Raw genomic sequence first — 14454 nt, forward strand, 5'->3', positions numbered from 1 at the left:
CATGATCAGTATTATTTTTCTAGTACTAGTTACGAGGTAAAGGCCACGGCTCTCAGCATCTTGATGTTAATCTGGACTGAGCCAAATGACCTTTACTGAGAGGTTTGTTTGTATTTGGTTAAATCTGGAGATTATGCAGCTCCCTAGAAATTGAGATTAACTTGTGTCCAGGCATGTGCCACTGAGGTGATAACAGAGCAAGTAAAACACAAATGTCCTTTTTGATTTTAGACCCATCCATCCCCTCGTATCTAGTGAACGAGAAATTGTCTTCTTCAGTGTTGCACACATTTGCTGTTTTCTGTGAATAAACTTAAACTGCTGTTTTTCCATGAATACTGTATTCATACACGTGTGTTGTCATCAATCGCTTACTACTGATGTGTGTGTTAAAGAGGCTGTGCTTTACCCCAGACCAAATAATGGAATTAACCACAGCCAGCCCCTTGGATCTAAATCTTGAAAGTGTCTCATTGGCATGTCCGCCAGATGCAAGTGCTGAACTAGTTTCCTTCAATAATTGTTTAAGTGAAGGAACACATCTCCAGACCTACGATATTGGACAGAAGCGCTGCGTATCCCGGGCTGAAACCATCAGGAGTGATGCTTCACACCCCCATCATGGGCTTACCAGCTGGCCTCTGGTAGGAGGTTCTGCAGCGTTTGGGCCACCAGGCCATCAGAGTGTTGAACTGCAAACTTATTCTATGATATATATATTTAGTTAGTATATTTTTACTAATTTTAAACACTGTACTGAGCCTAAATTCGATTAGTGATCATATCTGTAGATTAATTTGAAGTCCGTTTATGGTTCTTGATGAAAATGAGCTAAATTGGACATTGTCTTTCTACTTCAGTGATCTTTCTTGACCAGTGGTTAATGAGAAATCAAATGGTCGCTGTCCACGGTGCTGATCCTGCAACAATCCTGACCCGCCTCGCTTGCCGTAGGAAGCAAAAAGTCAGGCTGTGGGGTTGTTTACGAGCTAGCTGTTTATCAAGTTCAATAAATAGTTTATAATTTGACTGTTGACGGCGGAGGATGTCGGGGGAAAGTGGCTAAAGGATGGGCAACGTTTTTGGGAGGAAGAGTCTTCCTCCTCGAGTGACGGAACACGACAGAGCGGTTCTGGTGAGCTGATAGCGGCAGATTAGACCCGTTACAGCGGGTTGCTGCTAGTTAGCAGTGCACACATGATGTCTGGATTGTTTTTAGCCAAACACAACGCGGGATATTCTGCAAAATTTGTCAGATGGCTTTTACTCCTATTTTTTTAAATTTACAATTATCCATTAACAGAAATTGTTTATGTGCCATCAGGATATATTGGCATTTATATAAATATATCTGACTCTTGTTGTTTTTCCAGCAGCAAATGAAGCAGCAAAGGGATCGTCTGAAGCAGTACCAAAAAAGAATCACCTTGCAACAAGGGAAAGAGCGACTTCTGGCAAAGCAGCTGCTGACAGATGGAAAGAAAGAGTAAGCTAAAACGTAATACAGTATAATAAAGAATGCATATAGCTGACCAAACTGGAACTATACCTTTACTGCAACAAAGTAACTGTCATTTTGTCCAAGTATTGTGTTCTACAACCCCCGATTCCAAAATCGTTGAGATGATGATCGTACATGATAATAAAGTACAAGATGATATTATGCATGCAACACACTTCAACAATGCAGACAGGTGCATGTTTACCGTTGTGTTCCATCACTTTTTCGTTTACCAGAATGTGAGACATAACCTCAGTTATATTGGATTTTCACGGTTTGACTTTAATAATAAGAATGTTAATCAGGAGACGCCGTATACATGGCACTTTTAAACTCTCTTGAAGTGCAGACCCTTCAGTGGGTTTTATGTAATTCTATTCTGCATGCATAGGTGGGGAGAAACAAAATACTATTTTGCATACTGGATTTCTCCTCTTTTTGTTGTTGTAGAAAAGCACTGCTTCTGCTGAAGAAAAAGCAATATCAGGACCAGCTGCTTCACAACTCTGCGATTCAGATCTTAAACCTCGAGCACTTGGTACGTTTTTTTTCAGATTACACTATTTTCATTTCCAAAATAGAAAAGTTGTCATTTGAAATCTGGTCTCTTCCTGCTTTCTGCTGTAATTCCTCTGCATGTTTCACAGGTAACATGTATAATATGTAACCAGCTCTTATTGTTCGACAGATTCAAGATATTGAGGGCCTGCAGAGAGACATGAAAGTTATTGAAGTTCTCAAAGTTGGCAACGACTGTCTGAAGAGTATACATGAGGTAGATCTACTTTTTTGTTCCCTTCTTTCCTGGCACTTCCGTGTTCACAGAAACACCACTTTAATCTTTAGATGTGCGGCCGTAGGGTCAAACTTTTAACTGATTAGCATGCTTTTGAAATGTGCTTCTAGCGTGGACTGCAGCGAGAGCTCACAATTTGTGTTTGTTTAGCTGTGCATGTTGTTTTGGAGATTAAAGGATTAAGCGGCAAAGCCTTCGCTACAGTGGTGTGAGTGCCGCATGTCCTTGGATACAGTGCACAGATTTTATTTTTTTTTTTGTTCCAGAAATTCAAAAAGCTGCCAGAAGAGCACTTTTAAACCCAAAACGTCAGTTCTTCTGTAATACGAGCTTTCTTTTCCGGCTTGTCACAGAGCATGCCGATAGAAGATGTGGAGAGACTCCTGGATGAGACGCAGGACTCAATTGAATATCAACGGGTGAATGTCTTCTTGTTGTAGAAATGCTACGTTTACCATTCATTCAGCAGTGTTATATAAGGCAGTAATGCATTTGTTCACAATAGATGTAAAGCAATAGCAGGAAGTCATTTCACATTTACGACCGCGCTATTTTGAGTATGTTCCGATATTCCTCTTTGCATTGTTTCACCAAACAGGAACCGTTGATACGTCGTCTGATGACACTGGTCTGTCTCTGTGCTGTCAGCTAACACGTTTGTTTTTTGTTTTTGGCTCCTGTAGCAAATAGATGAAATGCTGGCCGGAGCCCTGACGCAGGACGACAAGGATTTTGTTTTAGCTGAGCTGGAAGCTCTCATTCAGGTAGCGACATGTTAAACATTAGCGTTGCTGCAAGTCAGAGACTGTTTGGTGAGGATGAGTGTTCTTTTCCTGTGACGCACTACTACAGGCTTCACAGCGCTTTGCAGTCCCAATACTTAAAACCTCTGCAGATCCTTTCTCCTTTTGTGATCTGATGATTGTTCCAAAATGACACAGGCAAAACACGCTGCAATCGTTTACATTTGAACACAAAACACACACTTTAATTTTATTACCAGTTTGAAGAAAAAAAATGGAATCAATTAAAGCAGGATTGTTTTTTTAAGAGTTTAAACCAGAAGCTTATTTAGCCGTATCATCATTCTCTGAAGGGTGAATTTTTCCAGCATGTAAACTATTGTTTTCTTGAAGGGTCATCTACCCTGTTGCTTTATCCCTTCTCCTGAAACAGGCAGAGGATGCAGCGCTTCCAGAGGTGCCCACTGAGCCGGTCCCAGAGGTCCCAGATGTTCCAGAGGCAGCTAACGCTGAAACAGGTGCTCTAACTCCAAATGTACGATATTCTCCGCCCCAAAGCTCACACTCTGGTGCACCAGCATGAAACGTGCATCTGCACACACACTGCTCGTCAAATATAGATGAAAATGGGAAATCTATCCGTGATGAAGAATAGAAAATAAAAAAGTTTGTTGACATACACCGGTAGTTTTATGTTTCATTTTCTTTATGTATTTGTAATTGCCGGCAGACTGATGACCTTGACTTTACTGTCTTTTCTAGAGAGGAGAGAAGCCAAGAAGAAGGCAGATGGAGAGATGTCAGCAGCCTAACGGAGTGAACTGTGGCTGGGCGCCTCTTTTATCATTAATTAGGATGTGAAGCAGGGAGTTGAAGACATTGGAGCACCTTTGACATGTCTCCATGAAGGAAATTAAATGTGTTCCCTTCTGTCTTGTGTGATGTAACACAAAGAAAGGACTTATTTTTAAATGTTTTTCACGCATATTTCAGTTGTTTTCCAGAGTAAATGGAACTGTGGCAACAATGTGTGTTCTTGGCTTTTCACTCGTGAATTTCATGTCTTAAAAAAAACACCGATTTATTTATTGCGCTGTTGTCATGGAATCGTTTCATTCACAGTTCCACTTTTTATGTCACGCTTTCTCCAGAAGGAGGCGCTGCTTGGTAGTTTTTGGTTTTGACTCGACTCCAACAAACAGGCAGATTCATTCACTTCCCTGCGGAACGTTCCCCGCGTCATTGACAGACATTAGAAAGCTCATGAGATTTTTTTGAAAGAACATGATCAAGCATTAAGAAGGCACTTGACCTCTAATTAGTGCAATGAAGCGAGCACAAATTATTCACTTTGAGAAAAACAAACTCCACATTTATCCCTGCAGGCTAACTGTTTGAACTGTTGCAGAGAAACAGAAACGATGCATTTAATAAAATACATGTGTGTAGTTAGGAGCGCTGGAGTTCAATTCCTTGTAGGGGTGGGGCTAGGGCCAATAAATCTGCACTTTGACAAAATGGTGGTGCGTTATAATGTCGTAGGAAAAAAATAGAGGGGCGCATGTGTTGAGCGAAGGCGGTTTGTTGAAGTCGCATCAACACGATATCAATTTTAATGTCTGCCACTTATTTAGATACATTTGCATTTAACAAATCTCCCAAAATTCATGAGCCGGTGTGTCGGTTTATTAAATATATAGCGATCAAATCTGTATTGGGATGTCTTTCGTCCAGTCATAAATTAGTGTGATTCACTTTTGTAACATGTCAGGGAAACGGACCCATGTTCGTTTTCTACTTTATTTCTGAGTGATTCCGACGCGCGTTCTGGAGTTTCACGAAAAACCAGCCCTGCGATGAGTCCGTGAAGGCAGCAACAAGGCTGTCAGCTGGGTGGGGAGGGAAGGTGCGTTCAGTTGGAGTCGGGCTTCGGGGGGAACGCAGCGCGTCTCCCTCACGGGCTCGTTGTCTCGTTCGTCGCTTTACCGAACGCACCAATCCCCCCCCTCCCTCGCTTTACGCGGATAAACATTTCAAGGAGTAAAACAAAAGAACAAAACCCCGTTTATGGTCCTGGCTGAAGATTTCACGATGTCTCGCACCGACGAGGTTCACCGCATGACGGAAAATGTCTATAAGGTAAGGTTCAACTAATGAATAAAGTTTACGAGTTGCATGCGTTGAAATAGTTTTAACTGTCAGACGGCGCAGTTTAATTCTAACATGAATCAGACTTTATGAATCATTGTTCAGGACGCGTTTAGGGGCATCTGGTTTTATTTTTTTTTATTTTTTTTCATTATCTCTTTCGGGAGAGGCGCAGCAGCTGTTGTTCTCTGATCAGTTGCCAATTGACCCAAAAATAAAAAAAAATGCTCACTGTTCTACCTCCACGTAGCCTGTTTTCTGAGCGACTCCATGTTGATAAGGCAAGCACTTCTTTATCAGGTAAAAATTCCCCAATCAATGTTAGTCGATTCGTGTAACCCTGCGTTGCGTTTTCCTGTGTACCTATACTTCCCAGGTAAGACAATATTCCTGCGAGTAATACTGGATTTCAGTAGTCTTGTTCGTTTTCTGAAACGAGGACATTCCAGAAGTGGCGGAGAAGGTTGGGCTTATCTGTTGGAACAAGTAAACATTTGGCCCATAGGGATTTCAACATTGAAACCTGTTCTGCAGACGCAAGACTCTTCACTGCAACTGGAAAATTAAAAGAATGGGTCATTTTTATATATATATATAAAAATGACCCATTCTTTATATATATATATATTTATATATATATAATGACCAGCCGCCCCAAACTAAAATGCATTCACAAACAACGTTCCCTCTAAGGTGCGCTCGTGCGTAATTACGCACAGCTGATACATTGCGCAGAAAAAAAAAATCCAACCTAAATTGAAAATAACAAACACGTAAAAAACAATTCTGTGCTATTTTCCACGGTGAGTCAGTGAGTGACCGGTGACTGGCTGCTCCAGCTAATTATGAGATTCACGTGTTTTTACGCATCCAATAGACGCCATTGTAATCGGAGTTCTCGCGGGACCACAGTACACACATCCTTTGCTTGTTGATTTTATCTGTTTTATTTGTAGATTTTTATCGCTAGTTTTTATGTTTATTTTTATACTATTGTGCACTTTGAGATTTGCTTTGAAATTTAAAGTGCGTTTAAAATAAAATGTATTATAATGTCGCTCAAAGTTGTCAGAGGGACTGCTCAGGGAGTTTGTGTGTCAGACGCATGATAAATTAAAGTGAACATTGCTCACAACCATTGTAAGCTGCTGCTGCTGGGGAGTAAATGTTGGAAGATTTATTGAACGGTTTAATTCATTTTAAGTTGCTGATTCACCGATTAACCATTTCAGTGCCGTTTCTAACTCATTCATGCTTGGAGCCTTGTTTTACAGGGATAAACCCACTCAATGAATGTGAACTATTTTAGATGTAGCGCTATGCGGGCCCAACACCAGCACCTGAAGGTAATAATCTGGTTCCTATTTCAGTAGAGATCAGCGGCACTCGATGAGGATCAAAATGTTACCGTTTACACATAACAGCCCTCAAATGCTACCCTCCATTTACATGAAACCAGCTGTAGCTCTTCAAACAGGGGCCCAAATAACAGACACAGGGTCGATGCCCCCTTTTTTTCCTTGCAGGGAATAGATGAACCTGATTTGATGAAGAAATGATCTTCTTTTGCATTACGTTTTCACCCATTTATGTGTTTAAAAAAAAAGAAGACTTCCCAATCCTTGTTTAGAATTGGTCCCTCAGATGGTGCTGCTCATTCGAGTGCAAGTCCAGCAGCGGGGTTCAGTCAACAGGTTCCTGGCAGGCACCGGAGGGTGCAGACAGTTCCCTCGCTCGGGATGCTCATTACAAAAGCAAAGGTCATAGAGAGCGTAATCTATAGTCGCTGCTTACTCTACCCCTGCAGGGTAAAAACAAGTTTCTTAGCATGCTGTAATATTTAATTAGACGGCTTCAGCTTTGACTAAGTGATGAAAGGCAGAGTATGCGGTGCTTATTTTTTTTCATGCCATGATGCCGTCTTATTATAGGGACGAGCGGTAATTGATGTGTGCTCGTTGAAATCTGCAGCCATTAGTTTGGATGTAAAGATGGCACCTTGGGTGCGTCTGAAGTGCAAGACTGTCGACGTGAATGTTAATGCACGTTTACGAAGTGTTGAAACCGCATAAGTGTTAAAAAGTTAGATTTAAAATATGGATGTTTAGAGGAGTAAAATGCATCCAAAATCTGAATGTAAACGGAACAAACCCAGTTCATCTGATCATTAATGAATAAGACAAGCATTGACGCAATGACTGGGTGAAAGTTGTCATCCTCACTTCTTTACTTTATATTCCAGGAGCTAATTGTTTGTGCCTTCAAACGTTAACTCCCGGGGGGGATGGGACTTCCACAGAGAAGTCCCATCCATTAGGCAGTAACAGCTTGTCTGTTGCATATGTAGGCAGACTTTTCCTGAGAAAGAAAATGATAAAATAAAAAACATCTAGAGTCTGCTAATTCCTTACAGCCAGTGCTGGGCTGGCACTGAGTAATCGCTGGGGATGAGGGTGGGGTAACCACGCTAGTGTGTGTGTGTGTGTCTAACAGGGCTGGGACTTCAGGCCCTGTGGGAGCAGGAATGGAGATTGCTGATCTCATTGGTGGTGTTTTCCTTAAGTTCTTTTTATTTTAATCATCAGGGGGCGGCGGGTTTATCCTTGTAAACCCAGCAATCTCCGCATGATCCCCCCCCCCATGAGTCACTTCCATTTCCCCTCTCACATCAGCAAGGGGTTCAATAAGTGGCGACCGGGTAGCGTCTAAGATGTTGCCCCGCCGAAACGATGATGAGGCCCTAGAATCAGATGGATGCTGGGGCCCTTGCGTGTTTGCTGCTGTTCGCCAGCCTGCATGTGCTGCTGGGCATCATGGGGTTTGGGGGGGGGGTCAAGCCTCTTAACAAGCCGGTGGATGAAGTCTGCGCGCGTGACCGGGAGTGAACAAACAAATGCATGAGATTTGAGGCCGAAGGAGACGGAGCCGTGTGTGTGTGAAATCGGTCAATGATGAAATATCGTAATGGCGGCTCCGACTTCGACTGTGAACGTTTCTCACGAGACGCAAGTGTGACGAGAGGTTTGAAGAGAAAAGCACATTCGTTTAGCGCAGCTTGACTTTCATTTGTATTTGTTCCACAGTGTCTCGTGGGATGTGTGCGTTCTGTTGCTCCAAGCGTGTGTGTTGCAGGATTTAAACACACCCTTGGCAGGTAAGGGACCTGGAAGGGTGTGTCCCGTCTTTACCAGCCCTCAGGACAAAACACTCATCTTCCCATGCAGCGCCACTCCCCGATTGTCAACACAAGCCTGCAAAACGGTGAATGTCGTCTTTCTCAAATGGATGTTATGCGAAAGACAAAATAGCCGTTTGTGATGTCGACGGATCGGCGTCCCGGGTCTCCCGCCGCCGCTCGAAAAACGCTCTGAAATGCCGCTTTTTTTTTCCTGCCTAAAAGACGTCCTGTTATATAACCAGCTCCTCTCTGCTGCGATGGAGTTGTGAAATCCGCTCCGCTCAAACCAATGATATTCTGATGATGCGAAGAGGGCTACAGTTTCATCAGTCTCGTGTGGGAGCTCTGAACAGGTGGTCTCTTAGCAACAACGTGCCATTGTTCTTGTGTGTTTTCTGTCACATCGTTGTGCTCGGGAGACGGGCAGCCGGAGAAGCTGAGCGAGAAGGGACGAAGCGACGGGAGGGAAAGGTTGAACCGCTTCTCATTTACGTAAAAAGCATCATAAAAGGCCTTTAAGTGTAAACTGCCCCCCCCCCCCTCATCTGGTGTCTATAACATGTCGTGTTTTGTCCCCACAGTGCTGCATTAGAAAGCCGTCTGGAGTCGCTTGAATGATGGCGCCACCCATCACCGTTATTTATCCCCCCCCCCCCCCCCCAGCAATATATGACATAAGGCACCTTTTAACTTAGGCTTGTAACGTCTGCCTCCAGAATCTAGTGTTTCAACAGGTTTGTACGAACTCGGGCCCTTAACGTGATTGCATTGAGCGGTGGCGATCTCCTCGCGCTCCTCGCCTGTGAAACGGCAGATTTGTTCCCTGCGCTTCTGACTGTGATGCAGAGAGAGGACTATCGCTCCATACACCCACCATCTCTGCACGTCCGGGGGCGGCTGGGTTTAGACTCGAGAGACATTCTCTCTTTTCTTTGCTCATCACCGCGTTTTCAAGGATGGAAATTCGAGATCTCGCCGCGCTGTCGTTCCTGCCGCAGAGGAGAGAAGGGTTGAGCGCCTTAACGCTGCCGTCGCCCCCTCAAATATTAGCATTCTCTCTCTCTAAAAAAAAAAATAATAATTCTTATTTGTGAGGGTGGAGGAGAGGAGAGGAGATGGAGGAGGCGGCGTTCTGCATCTTTGTGCAAGTAGCCCCTCATTGCAGGGTGAAGCTGTAATTACACGGACTGAAACGGATGCAGAGTCAGAACATTTCACTCCACGCCGAGGCGGCGGACAATAGGCTTATATTTACGTCTCATGGGCTGCAGTTAACGTGCCTGTGGTTGCTGTCTTTGTGGCAGATGTTGCTACTTCCAGTATCCCTGGCTGTGCTACGCCCACTAGGCTGGTTCAGCAGGACACCACGGTGCTCCGTCTGTGCCCCAGGCCAGCCGTGGTGGGCTGCGCTTTGTACCCAAATGTTCCGGATGTTCCTGTAGGTGGAGACTCTCCTATGCAAGTTTACTGCCGTGTGCGGCGCCTTTAACACGGTAGATGCATTCAGGCTCTGTCTACCAGGATGAAGTTATTCACTTCAACTTCCTTTATATGAAGCATCAGATTATTCGGTTTTAACTGGAAAATCGGCACCTTCTAAATCCAAATTGAGCCTCTCTCATTGGTGTTTCTAGATCGTATGCGCGTCCGTTTCGTGCCACGCTTGCGTGCCGTCTTCAGTAGGCAGCGTGGTAAAAATGGAACGACAGTGATGCAGATCATGATGATGTTGCGATTCCTGATGAGGCGTTGGCTGTTCTCCGGAGCAAAACATGGCGCGTTAAACCCCCTTCCTCTCTGCAGGATGGAGTAGCACGAGTTTTTGTGTTGTTAGTCGTTGGTAATGCAGAGGATCTGTGCAAAATGCATCAATCTGCATAGGCTGCCGGCTGGAGCTAAATGCTGGTCACTTTCAATTATAAATCCATCCATCCATGAGACGTACAGCGTGATCTGTCAAGTTACCAGTGTCCTCCAGTTAACCAGAGAAGTTCTTTGATTTAGTCCGAGCGACGTTCTTATTTGTTCATTTCTGGAAATTCTCCATCATCATCCTCTTCCTCTCTCTTTGTTTATTCCCTTCCTTCACAGGTGACTTGGTAGGAATATCTTCCTTAAACTGAAGTGAGAGGGTCTTTCGTCGGTCAAAGAAACAAAAGCTCGGCAATAAGTCTGGGACTTGGTTGCTGTGGAAACCAGCTCCTCTATTGCTTTAGTGGAGTGGAGTGTGTGTGTGTGTTTTGCGGGGGGGGGGGGGGTCGTTCTTACTGCTTTCAGATATCAGCAAAGCAAACAAGCGCAGTAAGTAGCTGGTCTGTGGTGGAATTATTTGTTGTGCACGGACGACGGGAGACGCTGCACCAAAGCGCGGCAGGGTCCGGGTCGCTTGAGTCGGTCGGGTTTCTGGGTTTCTGGTTTTGGCAGTCCTGTGCAGTGCACCGGCTTAAACCGGTTTCTCTCCGTGTGAACCAGCTGAACTGGAGCTTGTCAGGTGGAGGTGTAGATGGAGAAGGGCTAGCAGGAGTCCTGTTAAAGCGCGGTGCCTTCACCCCACATGACAGAACTCGCACCACCTGGTGGGTGACGCCTTTGTGATATAACATTTTAATGTTAATGCACTCCTTGATTAACTTGTAGCCTGTGTGTGTGTGTGTTAAAGAATGATCAGAATGTACTTGAAAAAGTCTTCTGTAATGTTCAGATGTTAAAAAAAAAAAAATTCTCCATATTCTATTGTTTATCCATAAATGTCTGCATTCATGTTAACATTCTCGTTTTTCTTGATGTACTGTTTCATCCAGAAAAACTTTCTGTTCATGAATGATTATATTTGTGAACAGGGTTTCAAATGATAAAGTTTACAACTCGACCAAACCGTATCCTGCATATTGAGAGGGTTTTTCTTTCCACATATTTTCCTGTAAACTGTCAAATCCCCAAATGCAGATAATTGTCCAAGGCTCTGCCCCCCCCCCCCCCCCCCCCCCCCAGGCCAAGTGATGCTAAATTTGCAGGACAAAGACTGTTTGAGTTATGGCTTGTTATGGCCATTGTATAAATGAAAGCGAGGCCGACCGCCGTCCTCAAATCTCACATCTAGTCCAGTTGGGATGGAATCGGATCAAATTGTGCCCTTTTTGGCCGTTTCCATTTCACACCTGCTAGTGTGGTGACTTGCAATCTTCACAAATGTGTTCCTGACTTTCAGCACAGTCGGATGCATCAGACAGCGGATTGTGAACGCCCCTTGTCCTACGGAAAATACAAAGCCCTCTTGGCCTGTCCATTCTAGGCCACTTGTAGCAACACAACAGCGTCCACGGAAGGTCCGAAAGCTCAAGTTGAGCTAACGAGTACATCACAGTGATTGTTTCCATGAAGATGATAATAATGACTATTGCCTTCGGTTTCTGTTGGCCTGGATCCGGAGCATCAGCTCCACCCACTCCACCTCCGAGGTGGCAGCTGCTGGAGACGAGTCGGATGCTGCTGTCAACGTCGTCTTCTCAATGTGGCCAGATACTGCGTATATTTTGTTCTCTCCACTACACTATTAAATGCAGCTTGTTGCCATGGCTAGACATCGGTACCAAACTTAAATTGTCTTGCATCCAAAAGGAAGGATGTTGGCCTGCAGTGATTAGAGGAGAGATGTTTGAACAGCAATGTCCCATGCCTCCCCTCCCCTCCCCTCACCTGTGGACACATCAGTGCAAGACTGCATGTAAAAATTTAAGAATGAATTGGCACGTCTGTCTCATAGTGAGCAGATTTTTGGGCCTTTATTGCGCCTTAAATGCCCCGCCCTGTGCAATCGGACCTTTAAATTGGTAGGTGAGTTCTGCTGTAGATTCTGCAGAGCCCCCAGTTTCATTATGACCTCTGCGACTTCAACACGTAATTGGATGGAGGCTCCTAAAAAAACCTGATCGGGACATCCATAGTAAGAACGATCTTCTCATCTGTAGTGCTGGAAGAACTGGGCTCCGTCGCCTTCATCTTTATAAGCTGATCTTTGGCCGCTGATAACGATCCCATCGATTACTCAAAACCAATGTTAATCTGCCAACATCCCTCATGTCAATTCAAAAATAACTTGCAACATCTTACAGGACAAAAGCTCCTAAAAGTCAAACATTCTCTAAAAAATAATTCGGCATGTTTAACATTTTAATTAGTCGAGGGGTAATAACAAAAATTAACCACTGCATGTCCAGCCAAGCTAAAAAGGCACTTGTTTTCAATACAGCAGGGGGCGGAGCAAGTAGGCGGGGCTGTCAGTGATCTCATGGCAGAGCAGAAGGAGACAGTGGCTGACTTTCGGACCTTTGCGGAGGTGGATGAGATTGGTTTCAGATATAGAAATCTGCCGATCGATCGGTGCGTCCCTCGTCAAAAGGCCATTTTTATTTTAAGTTGACATGGTCCATTTATTGGCCTCTCTTGTCAGAATCCATGGGATCTTCATTGCTATGCAATAGTAGCCTCGTAATAGATTGAAATGGTGAAGGAACCGCTAATGTGTTAATTTTGCACATTTCTATCTAATTAATTGCAACTTCTGGTTAGATGCTAAATGGCATTTCATCACCAAGTACTTGTACGTGTTCAATGACAAATTTGAACCTAACCTAAATATGTCTGACCCTGACCATGGTCCCACCTGAAGGCCTTCTTCAACTGAGTCCAAAACCCCCCCGCACACACACACAGTTAGCGGGTCTGCAGATGCTAAAGACTCCTGCTTTCGTGCAGTAACTTGAGCCCAGCTTATAGGGAACAGTTCCCAGACATGCTTCTCCTTGGTTGTCATTGTTCATTAGGAATCTGCAGAGTCAGCCGGGCAGGAGATCACGCTGCTATACCTGGTGCAATAATGAGGTTAAACCAAAGGTCCTTAGCTGTCTTCCAGTTGACTGAGACCATTGTATACTCACATGATCTTTTTACATTCCTCCCTGGTTGCATGTACGATCAGCTTCCTCCTCTGCCTCTCTCCATTCAGAACACGCAGCATATGATTCCGCTCTGATTCTGGGAAGTTTCAGGCCTTCGGCTAAAGCGAGAACAGTGAGAAAGGAATGGAAGATGGGATCCCGGCGTCTGACTGCGTGTCATTCCTCCAGATTCCTGTTAACTGGTGTGACTTAGAACTCACCCCAGATTCAGCCACCTCTGCGTACATGTGTGAGTGGAGATGGATGGTTTTAATCAGAGATTTGTTTCTTGCTGCTTCCATTTCAGGGATAAATAAATGTGGTTGGTGTGCAGGGAGAAATCATTGTTGCAGGTGACCTTTTCCTCCCACAGTTTTGTTGCTTTAATCTTTTTAATGAGGACTAGTAAATAAAATATGTTATGCAGAGAGGTTCTGGAGGAGAAACATTACACCTCAGCTGTGACATAGTTCTAATTTTTATTTTATTTAATTTTATCAGATGATCACGGATCTTGAAGTATTCGTTTCTGGCTTGTCCGCCTCTTCCCATCCTCCGGTCTGTCTCTCATTTCACGTCCGTGCCTCCTGGCACCCTTTCCCAATTAGCCGCCACAATTAGGGTGACGATATAGTACAAGAGAACTGGGATGACAAATTTAGCAACAATGGGAAGAGACGAAGAAAGACCACCTCACTGCAATTTCTCCTCAGCTGTCCTTTTAATTTATGGCTCTTATGTAATGGATACACCCATAGTCGGGGTGGGGGGGGGATTCTTTATAGACTTTTTGCTAAATACATTTTTATATTTTCGGCCCGTTCACTCAAATTAAGTGAATACACTCCTAAAGTGATGGTTGTCACACACACACACACACACACAAATTGAGTAATGGCTGTGATCTAAGCTTCTTTCTTCTTCTCTGCCAGACTCCTCACTCACAATCCTCAGCAGAATGAGAGCCTGCTGCAATTTATCACAGGTCACACCATACCAGCACATTTACGGTACATACAGATTGTTCACATGCACACTGTATGAATATTGTACAGCCTTTGTCATCACACCGTGTTTGCATACAGACAGGATGCAGTGTTTTCTGCAGTATTTATTTCTTTACACGTTTAAATGTCCCCGTTCATGCTCAG

General features: G+C 44.1%; 2 protein-coding genes across 3 annotated transcripts in view; both read left to right on the top strand.

The window, feature by feature from the left end:
* Nucleotides 1-1011: 1011 nt before the first annotated feature.
* On the top strand, nt 1012-4016 carry LOC137905957 (charged multivesicular body protein 6-like). Its single transcript, XM_068750243.1, has 8 exons — nt 1012-1135; nt 1377-1486; nt 1952-2039; nt 2190-2276; nt 2651-2716; nt 2981-3061; nt 3474-3558; nt 3803-4016. The coding sequence occupies exons 1-8, from the start codon at nt 1070-1072 to the stop codon at nt 3850-3852; spliced, it is 633 nt and encodes a 210-aa protein (XP_068606344.1). The 5' UTR covers nt 1012-1069; the 3' UTR covers nt 3853-4016.
* Nucleotides 4017-5107: 1091 nt separating this feature from the next.
* Nucleotides 5108-14454, top strand: part of LOC137905265 (BAR/IMD domain-containing adapter protein 2-like) — a 44401-nt gene continuing 35054 nt past the window's right edge. For both annotated transcript variants that reach the window (XM_068749480.1, XM_068749481.1), the window contains exon 1: nt 5108-5179. In XM_068749480.1, coding sequence (XP_068605581.1) covers nt 5108-5179 — 72 coding nt within the window. The remainder of the gene's footprint in view (nt 5180-14454) is intronic.

The sequence above is a fragment of the Brachionichthys hirsutus genome, chromosome 16 (assembly GCF_040956055.1).
Source record: "Brachionichthys hirsutus isolate HB-005 chromosome 16, CSIRO-AGI_Bhir_v1, whole genome shotgun sequence".
NCBI lineage: Eukaryota > Metazoa > Chordata > Actinopteri > Lophiiformes > Brachionichthyidae > Brachionichthys > Brachionichthys hirsutus.

Bases quoted from the DNA above. Each gene is read 5' to 3' on its own strand.
- LOC137905957 (XM_068750243.1), top strand. From the start codon at position 1,070: ATGGGCAACGTTTTTGGGAGGAAGAGTCTTCCTCCTCGAGTGACGGAA. The intron at 3,062-3,473 runs GTAGCGACATGT...CTCCTGAAACAG, and splicing joins AGCTGGAAGCTCTCATTCAG to GCAGAGGATGCAGCGCTTCC. The intron at 3,559-3,802 runs GTGCTCTAACTC...TGTCTTTTCTAG, and splicing joins GGCAGCTAACGCTGAAACAG to AGAGGAGAGAAGCCAAGAAG.